At 38.5% G+C, this 13561-nt stretch overlaps 5 protein-coding genes across 5 annotated transcripts; all 5 read left to right on the forward strand.

Moving 5' to 3' along the window:
* Window positions 1–1201: 1201 nt before the first annotated feature.
* Window positions 1202–2716, forward strand: TM35_000281320 (uncharacterized protein; the record flags this gene model as incomplete). Its single annotated transcript, XM_029028163.1, has 1 exon — window positions 1202–2716. One exon carries the CDS (start codon window positions 1202–1204, stop codon window positions 2714–2716), a length of 1515 nt encoding a protein of 504 aa, XP_028880482.1.
* Window positions 2717–3269: 553 nt separating this feature from the next.
* Window positions 3270–4085, forward strand: TM35_000281330 (uncharacterized protein; the record flags this gene model as incomplete). Its single annotated transcript, XM_029028164.1, has 1 exon — window positions 3270–4085. The coding sequence occupies one exon, from the start codon at window positions 3270–3272 to the stop codon at window positions 4083–4085; it is 816 nt and encodes a 271-aa protein (XP_028880483.1).
* Window positions 4086–4666: 581 nt separating this feature from the next.
* Window positions 4667–7285, forward strand: TM35_000281340 (uncharacterized protein; the record flags this gene model as incomplete). The annotated part of the gene is made up of 1 exon (XM_029028165.1): window positions 4667–7285. One exon carries the CDS (start codon window positions 4667–4669, stop codon window positions 7283–7285), a length of 2619 nt encoding a protein of 872 aa, XP_028880484.1.
* A 625-nt stretch (window positions 7286–7910) lies between these two features.
* TM35_000281350 (uncharacterized protein) lies at window positions 7911–9338 on the forward strand (the record flags this gene model as incomplete). The annotated part of the gene is made up of 1 exon (XM_029028166.1): window positions 7911–9338. One exon carries the CDS (start codon window positions 7911–7913, stop codon window positions 9336–9338), a length of 1428 nt encoding a protein of 475 aa, XP_028880485.1.
* Window positions 9339–9637: 299 nt separating this feature from the next.
* Window positions 9638–13444, forward strand: TM35_000281360 (DNA repair protein; the record flags this gene model as incomplete). Its single annotated transcript, XM_029028167.1, has 1 exon — window positions 9638–13444. The coding sequence occupies one exon, from the start codon at window positions 9638–9640 to the stop codon at window positions 13442–13444; it is 3807 nt and encodes a 1268-aa protein (XP_028880486.1).
* Between the last annotated feature and the right edge of the window lie 117 nt (window positions 13445–13561).

A 13561-nucleotide genomic window follows, 5' to 3' on the forward strand; every position in this document is an offset into this window, starting at 1 on the left:
AGTAGTAGCAATAAAGAGAGAGAGAGAAAAAAAAAAAAGAAAAAAAATTACAATAAAGAGGGACGGTAGTGCTAACGATGATGACAGACCTACTTGAGAATTTATATAATCAAATATTTCATTTTATTTCATTTTTTTTTTTTTTGTGTGTATCCCATGTTGTACCCGTTATACAGAAGAGGCAAATAAGAGAAAAAAAAAGAAAAAAGTAAAAAAAAAACTTCATAAAAGGGAAAGAATGGAAAAGAAAAAAAGAGAATAAGGAAAAAAAAGAAAGAAAAGGATGATGATTATATACACTTATGAGGGGTTGGAAAGGAAAATAAAATAAAAAATATATACAAGGGACAGCATGTAAGCATGCAAATAGGAAATGGGAAAAAAAGAAGGGTAAAGTGATGAAAACGATTAGATGAAGTGAAGAAAAAATATATATATATATATATATATATATGAAGAGATTGCAAACAAGATTTAGTAATGGGATAAATACAAGAGAAAAGAAGAAAAAAAGAGAAAAATCCCATAAAATGGAAAGGGATAAAAAAATGATAAGAACAATTAAATGTGAAAAAAAGGAAGATATTGGAAAAAAGAAAATAGTAGATAGAGTATAGGAATGGTTAAAGAAAAGGGATGGGAAGGCAAGAGAAAAGCTTGAAAAAAGATTAGGAGGGAAATTCCTTTTTTTTTTGTTAAATGAAAGCGAAGAAAAAAATTAAAAAAAAGTGTAATATATATATATATATACGCCTTTCATCTTGCTCACAACTCCTCTTAACACTTATTTGATGTATAAAGGTTTTTGTGTTATCACCATTTTCCCTTTATACCTAATGTACGCATATAATATAATATATATGTGTGTTTGCAGTTATCTTCTTTCGTTCGCATTAATAGGCTTATTGCAACTGTCAAGTTTTTTTTTTCTCTACATCCATAACAAAAAAAAAAATATTAATACAATATATATATATTTGTTTCCTTTTTTCATTATTCTTTTTTTCTTTTATTGCTTTCATTTTCCCTCACCCTCTTTCTCCCTCTCTTCACTATATATATATATCTCTCTCTCTGTCTCACTTTTTTATTCATTATTCATTTCACTTACGCACTGACTTCATGTCCCACAATCAAAGTTGCATCATTGGGAATATCACAGAGTTGTTGGGGTCTGTGGGTGTAAATATTCGGACGAGAAATGCAAGAGGCGGTCTACGCTGCGCAGATCACACCGTCCTCTGTGTGTAGTTATCCCACCTACACACCGCCCCCACCTCTGCCTAAGAAGAAAGAAGAACGCTCGCCAATTCACAATCAATCGCCTACCAGACGACGTACATTCCCTGAAGAATGTAATGATATCTTACGGGTCATTCATGAGAGTTCCACTCGTTCTTCTACTTCTTCTACTTCTTCTTTAGATCCCACTGTAGCGACGGCCGCTGCTGCTGCTGGTGCTGCTGGTGTGAACTCTTCTTCTTCCTTCCTTCATGGCCATAAGAGTAATGGCATTGCTGGCTTTAGAATGCCCAGCACAACGCACGAGAAGTACCGCGCCATTCTCAACGAAGTCGAGCACCTCAATCGTCTGCTGGAAGTGACGGTGGAGGACCGCGAGGATGTCGAGGCGGAGTTGCGGGGGAAATTACGGCAGGCGCAGACGGACCTGCGGGATCGGGACGCGGCTCTCCTGCAGAAGGACAGTGAGTTGCTGCACCTCCGCGGGGCAGTGGAGGGACTCACAATGAAGTTAGAGGCTTGTAAACATCACACACACCATGAGGAGAATCCCAACACACAGGGGAAGAGAATTATAAATAATAACAACAATAATAACGAAAACAACAACAACAACAAGAGGAAAAAGGATAACTATATTTTTAACGGTAGTGGAGGAAGTAGTAGCAGTAGTACGAAAAGTAAAAGAACAGGTGAATGGGATGATGCTAGAAGGAACTCCAATATTCATTCAGAGGTTATCAATGCTAGTGAAAAGATGGGTAGAAGCAGTAGGAGTAATAGTAACAGTGTGGAAGGGACGGCGGCTGATATGGTTACTTACTCTAGTAGTAATAATCATAATTATCATTATAATAATGATTCTAATAATAATACTACGTTTACTAGACTCGCACAAAGTGCAATTAAGTGGGTAAAATTTCTCTTGGGGAGGTATTTCTCCAGTTCATCTACTGAAAATAATGAGAAGTTTTCTAATCTTCTTAACATTCTAAATGAATTACAAGAGTATAGTACAAAGATGGATGTGGATGCCTCACTAGTGCGGTCATTGTGTACAAAGGTATCTAATTCTCTTGTGGAAGTAGTGAAAGTATCGGAATCTAAAAATCAAACTAGAGATCATGAAAGAGTCTCTAGTGGAGTATTACAGACTGTATCTGATCGAGAAGGATCACTTATGCAAATTATATCAGATCTTGAAAAAGAACGAGATAAACTTAAGCATCATGTTAGTGTAGTTGCTGGAGAAAATGTACAGTTACTTCATCAAATAAAATCATTAGAAAATGGTTCCCTACAAGGTGTGGCATTACCAGCACGAATGGATCGTTTAGAGGTACAGAATGCGATGTTAATGGCTGAGCGTGATCGACAATCCGCTTTTATAGATGAACTCAAACAACAATTACAGCGGGCAAAATTAGAACGAATGTTATTACAGGAGGAATTGAGAAGGAAAACATCACATTAACAAAAATGAAGGGCGTTATGATTGAATCTTTGTTAATCTTATGATGTGCGTAGAGGTGAGAGTAATGATGAAAGTGAAGAAAGGGCATGTTAATTATATATATATGCTGGTTTTGTATATTGGTTATTATTATTATTATTATTATTATTGGTCTTCATCAATTGCTGTTTCTCCCTCTATTTCCTAGTTAGTCTACCTTGTTTTTTCTTTATTATTTCGGTTTGGTTTTTCGCTTGATTGATATCGTGTGAGATTTCAAAAGAAAAAAAAAAGAATAATAACACGATATACACGTGTACCTCAAGAGGGATTTTTTATAGATCCTCCAATGTTATACTATTATTACTATTAATACGACTGGTTTTTTTTCCTTTTCTCCTTTTTTTGTTATTCTTTTGGTTATTATAATTTTTAACATTTCTGTCTTTTCTTCCTTATCTCTTTCATATTTAAACGGATAACATCTCCATCAACACAAGTAACGAGAAGGGAAAAGAAAAGAAAAAAAGTGTAGATATAACTATATATATATATATATATATATATATATATAATGTTGCGTAGAGTTAATCTTCGTCTAGGGAGACGATTTCAATATAATACCAAATATCCCTCACTCGTCTCATATAATAAACTCCCATGGGAGGTATTAAATCACGAAACCCCACAATTTCACATGCACGTCGCCCCTCACTATGAACAAATCCTCACACTCGCCGCCTCTACACAAGTTCCTCATCTTGTGAGCACTACACACATGCAAGTGCCGCCAGAACACAAATTGAGACTTCTCCCCGGATTGCTGTATATATTAAATGGAGAGATTCCACCTGTGGGTTTCACCGCCCATCGTGTGGAGGATCCAACGGCTCTTCAATACTACGGGCATCTTAATAATTCCATTGCACACATTTTGGCAGTGCGAATGTTTGTATCGGATGATCTTCGACTCTTGTGTAATAGTGTGACCTTTCGAGCTCCTCTACACTTGCCTGTTGCACCTCACGCATCTTTAGCGTCTTTAGTGGGAACAGCAGGAAATACAATCTCAACAAGAAATACGCCTGCGTCTTCTAATACAATCTTTACACTCTATCACTATACTAGACCGAATCGTCCACCGAGTGAATTACAGTTGGAGAAGTATTATATTCACAAACCACGTGCCTTTGTTTTATCAGAATTTTCAGCTTCAAATAAAACGGCATGGGAGCCAAGACTACAAGCACCAAAGCGAACAAAACGTTTAACGCCACTTCCGCCGTATAAACCTCCACAGAGTTATTTGATGGGACTTGCGGAGCGACTGGGTGTAGTGCCTGGTAGTTGTTTTGGTCGTCGTTCTCTCATGTGGGGTCACTGGTTCTAAACACTATACACGAATGGAGCCTGAAGTGATAAAGCAGAGAGTGTGTGTGTGTGTGTACGTGTATAATGAAAAGAAATATAAATATATATATATAAATATATATATATATATATATATATTGTTGTTGTTGTTGTTATTTTCCTTCTTGTTGTATAATTTTTTTTTTCTTTCCTTATTATTGTTTATTATTATTTTCTCTCTCTTTTTTTTTCTATAAATTTGTTATTGTTATTTTTCTTGTTTTTTTTTTTTTTACATGTATTTCGGATAGTACATTTCTCAGCACGTCTTGGTGCGAAATCCCAGACTTGTGCGCTTGTACACATACGTACACATTCATACACATATACATACATATACATAATAAAGTGATATATTTACAAACATAGACGAAAAGAGAAAAACAAAAAAGAAAACAAATCTACACATTTTTGTAAGTAAAGTAAAACAACAACAAAAAGAAGAAAAAAAACGATATTTAGTTCTTATCTCTTTCTTACTCAAAAGAGTAACCAATACAAGTACAGACATTATATATATATATATTAAAAAAAAAAAGAAAAACAACATTCTCACGTTAAATGCAACGTGATAGGAAGGGAGGGGCATTTACGGTGCAGTTTGCAAAGCGTTTAGATTTCCCTGTGGGTGGTTCTCACTCCACCTCCACAGCACTCGTACCGAGTGTTAATCCTGAGAGCGATTTAACCCAACAACAACAACAACAACGTTGTCAGCGATGTTGGAAGGATTTCCGGGTGAAGCCACAGACGGAAGTGTACAACTACACCTGCTGGCGATGTAGTTATCCTGTTTGCCGTGCCTGTCGAGTTCAGTGCCCAGAGGCGATGGATCTGTGGGTGTGCACCTCCTGTGTGAAGCCAATGAACTTCATGCGATTATTTGAAACCACGGCGAGTGGTGTGGGTTTACTTCTACACATCATGACATTCTGTGATCCGCGTGGGGAACGAATTATGAAGTTTCTCTTTCCAGCCGCAGCACTTCAGCATGTGGCCCGTAAAGATCCAAACACAACAACAACACCAACAAGAACAAGAACACCAAATGGACGACAGCCAAAGAAAATAAATGAAACCACACGACGACGGCAAATACTTGTAAGAGCAGACACTGTGAAATCACGTGCAGAGAGTTCTGGGGTATCGAACAGACGAATACTTGTGGATCCACTAACAACAACAACAACACCTCCTCAGCGAATGGTGCGAGCCAAGACGGCTTTTAAACGTTATTCACCACCACAACAGCAACAACAACACATACGAGAGAAGGGAAAGGAATTATTACCACAAGGAGTTCCTCGTCGTGCGAAAACACCTGAAGCAATACGTTCCTTTGCTACGCTGACACAAACAATATGTGAAGAGAAACCATTAAAGTGTAGTGATGTGTATGATTTAGCACCACCTGTACCATTTGAAGCGGCTACCACTACAACAATAGCAGGAGCAACAACAACAACAACAACGACAACGACAACACCAGTTACACCAGTTACAACAGCAGCAGCGGTTCACACAGACCCGCAAGCATTGCAAATGGTAGAAAATAACGTAGTAAAGGAAGGTGCCACTAATAAATTTTTGCGAAGTGATGTTGGTAAGAGTGATGGACTCCGCCTAGACGGACTTGGTATTAGTGATAAACAGATTTCACCAGATTCTATTGTATCGACTAATAGATCAGATAGTCCACCACCGCGATTTCCCTCCTTTTCACAATTTTTAGATGAACAAGAGGCAGCGCAACATTTGGAGTTTCATCACTTACAACAACAACAACAACTGCAACAACTGCAGTTACTACAACAACAAAAACAACAACAACAAAGTTTAAATGGTCAACCCACACCAGGGGGTAATAGTAAATCCGTCGCGGATGCGGTATTTCAATATGTTGATGTGGTAGAGTTAGGTGGTCGTGGTTCCACATGGAATTCCTCACCAAATCCCACCGCTCCAATTTCTGTTCCCACGAAAGGAATGACCACTATTTCACCTGAACCACTTAACAGAAGTCATTTGTGTCATCCAGCACCACAACTACGGGTTACACCAGTAAAAGTATCGGAGTCCATCTCTCAACGACGAACAATTGCCGTTAGTGGAAGTCGTGCTACTACTACTAGAACTACAACGACCACTGCCAGACAAAGTACTCTCTCCACACATACATCCCTTCAAAAGAGACCTGCAAGAGGTGTTGTAGATCGTAATAATGAAGTTAGTGCCCGATTACACACCTCACGTGGTCATTTAACACGACCAAGTAATCTTATGAAACCCGCATCTCCACGTCCTTTTTCTTTTTCAACTACTACTACTACTACCACCACAACTACAAGATCAGGGGCTATTGGTGGAGGATATTCAACCACTATAGATGGACGTGGTTCTACACATTCGGTTACGAATAAAATGGCTCGAGGTACTGTTGGTGAAAATAAAACGCGACGAAAAGAAATGGGAATCACAAGTCCACGTTTTGCAAGAAAACCAACCGCACGCACAGCACTAACGGACGGTATAAATGCTCCTCAAACGGCCCGTGTACCGCCAACACAAACAACCGCACGATTGGGTATTAGATCAAAGGTGACATCACCTCTTACATCACGTCCTGGTGTTTATGTTCCTCCTCCTCCATCAGCAGCAGCAGCAACAGCAAGGAAGCCAAAGACAGCAGGAGGCGTTAAATCTTCTGCACATCCTCCTTCTTCTTCTACTACTACTACTACTACTACTACTAAAGCTGCTGCTGCTGGTACTGCAGCTGCGGCATCATCAAGATTATCCCGTACAACTACACCATTAGCGCGTACAAACACTTCCACACGTGTACGAAATGGAACACCACGCGGTGCTGGAACTCGCACACCTTTACAACGCATTACATCAAGTCGTTTGCTGCCATTAGATGATGGAGCACGTCGTTATGTGCCGACAAAACCAGAAAAAATAGAAATTGAACCACAAGTGCCTCCACCTCCACCGTTGGTGGTTCACTTTACACGACAGCGAAAACAAACAGAGTCTGATGAGGGGAATGAGGCACCCGCAACAGCACGAATTGTACAGCAAAAGAATAACTTTCTCTCTCCACCAGATGAGAAAGGTACCTGCACTGCTCGATCACTTCCACCACAGACAACGATACGGAATGATTTCACCGGCTAGAGAAACTAGAACAGAAAAAAAAAAAAAAAAAGAATGATTAACATGCATAAAAAAAGAAAAAAAAAATAAAAGGGGAAAAGAAAGGAAGAAAATTTTTCTGTACTTATATACTACTTCCTGTTGTAATCCTTTGCACGTGTATACCTTTTTTTTTACTTTTTACTTTTTTATTCTTCCTTTTTTCTTTTATTATTATTATTATTATTATTATTATTATTATTACTAATGGAGCATCTTAAAAAAAACAAAAAAAAACCTTTTTTTTCTTTTTATGTGATTTTCCTTCCTCTTTTATATGTTTTTATTTTTCTTCTCTCCCCACATTTGCTCGTTATTTTCTTTTCATTTTATTCTTCTTGTACATTTGATATGTATATACTCCCTTCTGTAGAGGACTGTGTCCGCATATTGTAAAGGTGAAGGGAAATATCGTGAATTCATAGAGTGAAGGAGAAATAATAATAAAAGAAAGAAAAAACTCAGAAAAAGGAACAAAAAAAAAGTAGGACAGTAAAAGAAAAGTTTTTTTTTTTTTTTTTTTTTACCCCTCTTCTCCAATCTATCCTACCGTTATTGGTTTTCATCGTGTTGTGGTCTGTGTGGCTGCGAAACCGAGGGTTTATACATGCACGCCGCTGTCGTAACAGCTGTTGGCATCGTGGTGGATGCCGTTATCTTGGAACGCTGTATAGATGAGGATGAGTTAGTCCAAGAGGGAAAAGCCTACAAGTCTCTCTTCATGAATAGTGAAACAAGCCGCGGTTCACTCTTCACACCACGAGGATCAGATGTCGTCACTCAACAACGTTCTTCTATGCTTTCTTCCTCTAGTCTAGGTCAGGCACGTTCATCAATTCAAAGTTTTTTTTCAGCCGCTGTGCCACACTCTATTATGAGTGATAATGTACATTATGAGTGTCAAGCGATGAAACATCCACTTCCACAACGTATATTTCATCTTTTTGATGTTTTGCCCTTTGGATTAGAATCTCCATCTTCGGTATTTAGTGTGATAGGTCGTCATACGAATAGAGGTCTTGTTCTTGGTGTTACCGCTGAGGGATTATTTATTGTACGTCCATATCGTAATGGTACACTACTACATCTCCAACCAAATGGGACGAATCGAAAAACTGTAACAAAAAGTTCTTTAATTTCGATAGAGAAAATGTGTAATTCTTCTACTGTATATAATGACATAAAAGAATTTCGAGAAATTGCTAATCGTTGGATTGATGAGTCTAAAAACTTGGTAACTGGAGAGAAGGAAAAGGAAGCTTTTAGACAAGGACAAATGGAATCTTCAGATGACAAGGATAAAGAAGAAAAAGTAGATTTACTTCAGGGAATGGAACTTTGGGCATTAAAAGATTTGCAATTACCACCTCTATTGGCTTTACATGATCCTGTTCCACCTTTACGTGTGGGTTCACGTGTGTTAGCACGACGATTTGCCTGTGATCGTACATTACATTTAGCACGTGTCTGTGCTGTTCGCTATGATGTGACCTACACACTCCGCTATGAGGCGGATGGAGGAATAGATGAGAATGTACTGCACAATGATGTACACTTATTAGATGATTCAGAAGCCGAACAGTGTGGTGTACGGGATAAAGTAACAGTAGCCTTACAGAAACAATTACCAGCGGTCATTATTGAATGTCTTGGTGGTGAGGAATATCGTGTTATTCTTACACAAAACCCAAATCGAGCTCTTACGATTACACGTCGTCATATTGTCTTTATCTCACCACTTCTAAAAGAAGCACTTTATGCTGATCCGGTTATTCTCGAATGGTTTCGTGCGCTTGATCCCACCGGTTCAGGTGTAGTGCCATGGAAGGAAGTACGGCATCTCATTCTTGAATGGGAGACATATGGACAACGACTCTCATTTCAGAAACTTGGTGAGATACAACGGGATTTGTGTATACGTGTGGGGCGTATGGAACCGCAACACCTGCGAAAGGTGCCAGTGCAAGAAGAAGAAATGCTTCTTCGCTATGATGAGTTTGAATATGTAATATTACGGGCAAGGAATCTTTTATAAAGTTGCAGTGTTTATTATTTTATTTTTCCCCTCTTTTATCTTGCATTCATGTATCAATAATGTTGATTTTTTTTTTTGTTTTCTTAACTAAAAAAAAAAAAAAAATGGCGTCACTGTGTAATACAGTCAGACAAAACGAGTAGATGAAAAAGTACGAGAAACTCGTTCTATTTGTGGATGAAATTTCCTTTTTGATAGTTGTAGTTGTAAAAATAACTTATTTTCCCCTATTTTTTTTTTCTTTTCTTTTCTTGGAAAAGAGAAGGTGGTGGTGGTAAGCTACCATCTGTGGTGTAGAAATGACACCCACTATTTCTTATCAAATCGCCGAGTGGTGCACATCGCAGGAATATGAAGGCATTAGTGCACAAATGTGTGTAGTGAGTTTTGGCTTTGATGTGGAGGCCATTGCCGCGCATATTCTCCACAAAACACTCACCTCACTACCGTCTATGAACTCCTGCATTTCATGTATTGTATTGCCTGATAGTAGTAGTAGTAGCAGCAGTAATAATAATAATAATAATAATACTAACAATAACAAAAGTAATAGTAATAGTTGTAATCATAACAGAGGTGGAATGTTAACACGTGTGGCATCGGCTCTCGCATCATCTCTTCATCAAAATGATAATAATGATGATAGTGAATCTGTGCATCTTCACGTGGTGGAAGAGGGTACTTCCACACGTGCACGTTGTAGTTATTACCAAACAGGTGGAGTAGTCGTGTTGAATGCACGTACACTCTGTGCAGACTTATTACACCGGCGGGTATCACGTGAGTTGGTAGGTGTTGTTATTGTTTTACTACCGCAGGGATGTTCATATCGTTCAGAGAGTAATTTATCCAGTATTGCTTTTTGTTCAGAGATATTATTACGTGGTGGTAGTACTGTTCTTCTTCCTACAAGTAGACCTTATCCAGTGTTTATTATTCTTTCAGATGATCCATGTGCGGTACGTTATTTAGTGCAAAGACGACATATAGGGAAAGAACCATTTCTTTCAAAATTACATGTGGATGATATTCAACTCTTTCCACGTTTTCGTCTTGATGTTGTACGGCACTTTGAACAATTAGCGAAGGAACGACCACTTGCAGTTGAACGTGTGACGGTTGGAACTTCAAAAAGTGTTGCGGCTCTTGATGGGTTACTTTCTCAGGTGATTAAAGAAGTTTTGGCAGAACTTCAGGCTCTCGAAATACGTCTTTCCTCAAATTCACAGAGTCTTCATAAGGGGAATGAGAGAGAGGGTAATAGTAATGGTAGTTTTGATAGTACCCATACTCATAGCTCTCATTATCATCATCATCATCATCGTAATAATAATAATAATAATAATAATAATAACAATAACAATGATGATCCATTTGCACGTATGCAGCCATTATCACGTCGTTCACGATTAGAACATCAACAACCTCCACGATATGTTCGAAAACCATGGATGTCTTTTTCAGATTCCACTCTCATTTTATTTTCTCGTATTCGTGAAGAAGACGCTTTAGATGTGGTGGACTTTAGTTTAGAAGAAGATATGCAATCGGCTCTACGTGCGCATGAACCATCGTGGCCATTTGCTAAATTGATTGAAAGTCTGTTGGATGTACGTCGACTACGACGGACTTTGCGTCGACTTTCACCCTTTGCGTGGCTCTTTACACTTGAAACTGTTTTGGCTTCTCGCACACGGCGATATACATATACGCGTGATCATACAATCTCATCAGCGGGAACTGCAGGGGTTCAACCACCGGATGCTCCATGGACATTATCGAAGCACTTTGGCTCAATTGTTGCACTGGCGATTCACCGTATTGGTAGAATAGAAGTGCGTTATAATAATAATAATAATAATAATAATAATAATAATAATAATAATAATAATAATAATAATAAAATTAGTGGGGGTGGTAGTGGGAAGGAGAAGGACTCTTACCGATGTGTTGCGGATTCCCATGTTGTAGTGGAAGATGAGGATTTGGATGTTTCTGGGGATGATGGCGATGTGGTCTGTGTGGATCCCCCATTTGGATTACAATCCAATCAACAACAACAAGAACAAGAAGAACAACGACTTCTTCTTCCCCGCAGTGATGAGGCAGATCCATCTATGGAGTATGCTAACCGCGTTGTACAGAGTTGGTGCCGGAATGTACGCCGTAAATCATTCAAAAAATGTTCAACTGATCCTTTACTAATGGTGGTTGTTTTTGGAGAACGAGCACTGCGACGATATGTATGCCGTCTCACTCATTCTTTAGAAGAATTTCAAACCTTTGAACTTAATAGTTTTATTGCATCTTATCAGTCAAAGCATGGTGCTAATATTCGTCAACGGACAGAGGTCCCAACATTGGAGAAACCCACTGCCGCAAATTTACGTACATGGTTTCTTTCAGATGCCGTTGATGATGATGATGATAACGTTGAAGAAGGAGAAGAAGAAACAGAGAGTAATGATGATAAACAGAGAATCCCTCTCTCACAAGAGCCAAGTTTTCTCTTTTCACAAGATAGTCGTATACAGAATAATAATAATAATAATAATAATAATAATAATAATAATAATAATAATAATAATAAAACAGCATGTACTCCAGGTGGTGCTCCTTCACTTCATCAATTGCTGTTAAGCCAGACACCTTTTGAGAATCTATCTGAACAAGAAGCGCAATTGCCTTCACAAGGTCAGAATCCGAAGGAGAATGAGGAAGAAGAGGGATATCGCCGTGTTACTTTATTGGATGTTGAGAGTGTTTGTGGTGGTATTGCACATCTTTCTGGATCTTCAAATGTTGATAGTATCGCATCATCACCTTCTTCTCACGTTGTAGTGGTGGACGCTGCACAATTACGCACTTCCGAACTAATTGCGATGTTAAAAGGTACACATGAATTAATGGCGAAACCAACGCATCTTCTTATTGTAGAACAGCAACTCCGTTTTCTTCGCATGTTAGAAATGGCACAGGATGCGTTATCCTCACAAGCTTTGGGACAACTTCGGGTTCAAATGCTGGTTGAGCATTTAGAGGAACCTTTAACAGCAGACCGTATAGTAATGGAAGAAAGAGAGGCATTTGAAGGATTAGCACATGCAAAGGCAACACTAACAGGAACACTTCTCACAAGTCGTGATGCAATTCGTGCGGTACAAGAGCGATTGGAGTCTGGAGAAGTGACTGAAAATAATTTTGGTCGTGCACGACGTAATATCTCAGTACTTCAAGATGGTCGTAATTTTAATAATAATAATAATAATAATAATAATAATAATAATAATAATAATAATAATGTTAATTATGGTAATGGAAATGATGAAACTTTAAATACGGTTAATGCACCACCACTTGTTGTATTTGATGAGCGGGAGTTTCGTTCACTTCTTCCATATGCGTTGTATTGTCGAGGTATTGATCTTGTACCATTAACACTTGCGACTGCTGATTATGTACTTTCACCAGAGTATGCTTTAGAACGAAAGAGTGTTCCTGATTTTATTCAATCCTTGTTCTCTGGTCGTATACATACACAATTAGCAACTCTCTCAAGACGATATGAACACCCAATGTGTCTTATCGAGTTTGACCGTGGTGCACCTTTTCGTCTTTCTTTCGCAGCCTCTGCAGCATTAAATGATGCCCCAAGTCGTAATTTTACATCTACTGGTGTTTCTGGTATGAATGGAGTAAATGATGGTGTTGGACTTTTTGCTCGTGCGGCTCGTTTATTTGCAGCTTTCCCACGTGTTCATATTTTATGGTCACGGGATGCTACCCAATCTGCTGGTATTATTTATACATTAAAGAGTAGTTGTGCTCGTGCTTCTGTAGACCCGAGTGCCCCATCTCTTACGCGTGCAAATGTGGATTTACATGATTCCGATGCCGCGAAGGAGACGGCACATCTCGCCGCACGTGTTTTATCATGTTTCCCTGGAATTACGCCAAGTAACGCACCGCGGGTGATGGAGACATGTGGTTCACTTGCTGGACTGGCAACTGTTGATGAATCAGCACTAGTGTCAGCAATGGGAGAAGAAGATGCGAAGAAACTTTATACCTTTCTGCATGAAGATCTTGTGGCAGCAGTGGATTAGTGTGGGAACAGAAGAAGAAGAAAAAAAAAAAGGAAGGTATGCCGAATTTGTTGTATATATATATATATATGTATTTTTTTTTTTTTTTTTTTTTTTTTTTTTTTTTTTTTTTTTTTT

Source organism: Trypanosoma theileri (genome assembly GCF_002087225.1).
Source record: "Trypanosoma theileri isolate Edinburgh chromosome Unknown TM35_Tth_28_V1, whole genome shotgun sequence".
Taxonomy (NCBI): domain Eukaryota; phylum Euglenozoa; class Kinetoplastea; order Trypanosomatida; family Trypanosomatidae; genus Trypanosoma; species Trypanosoma theileri.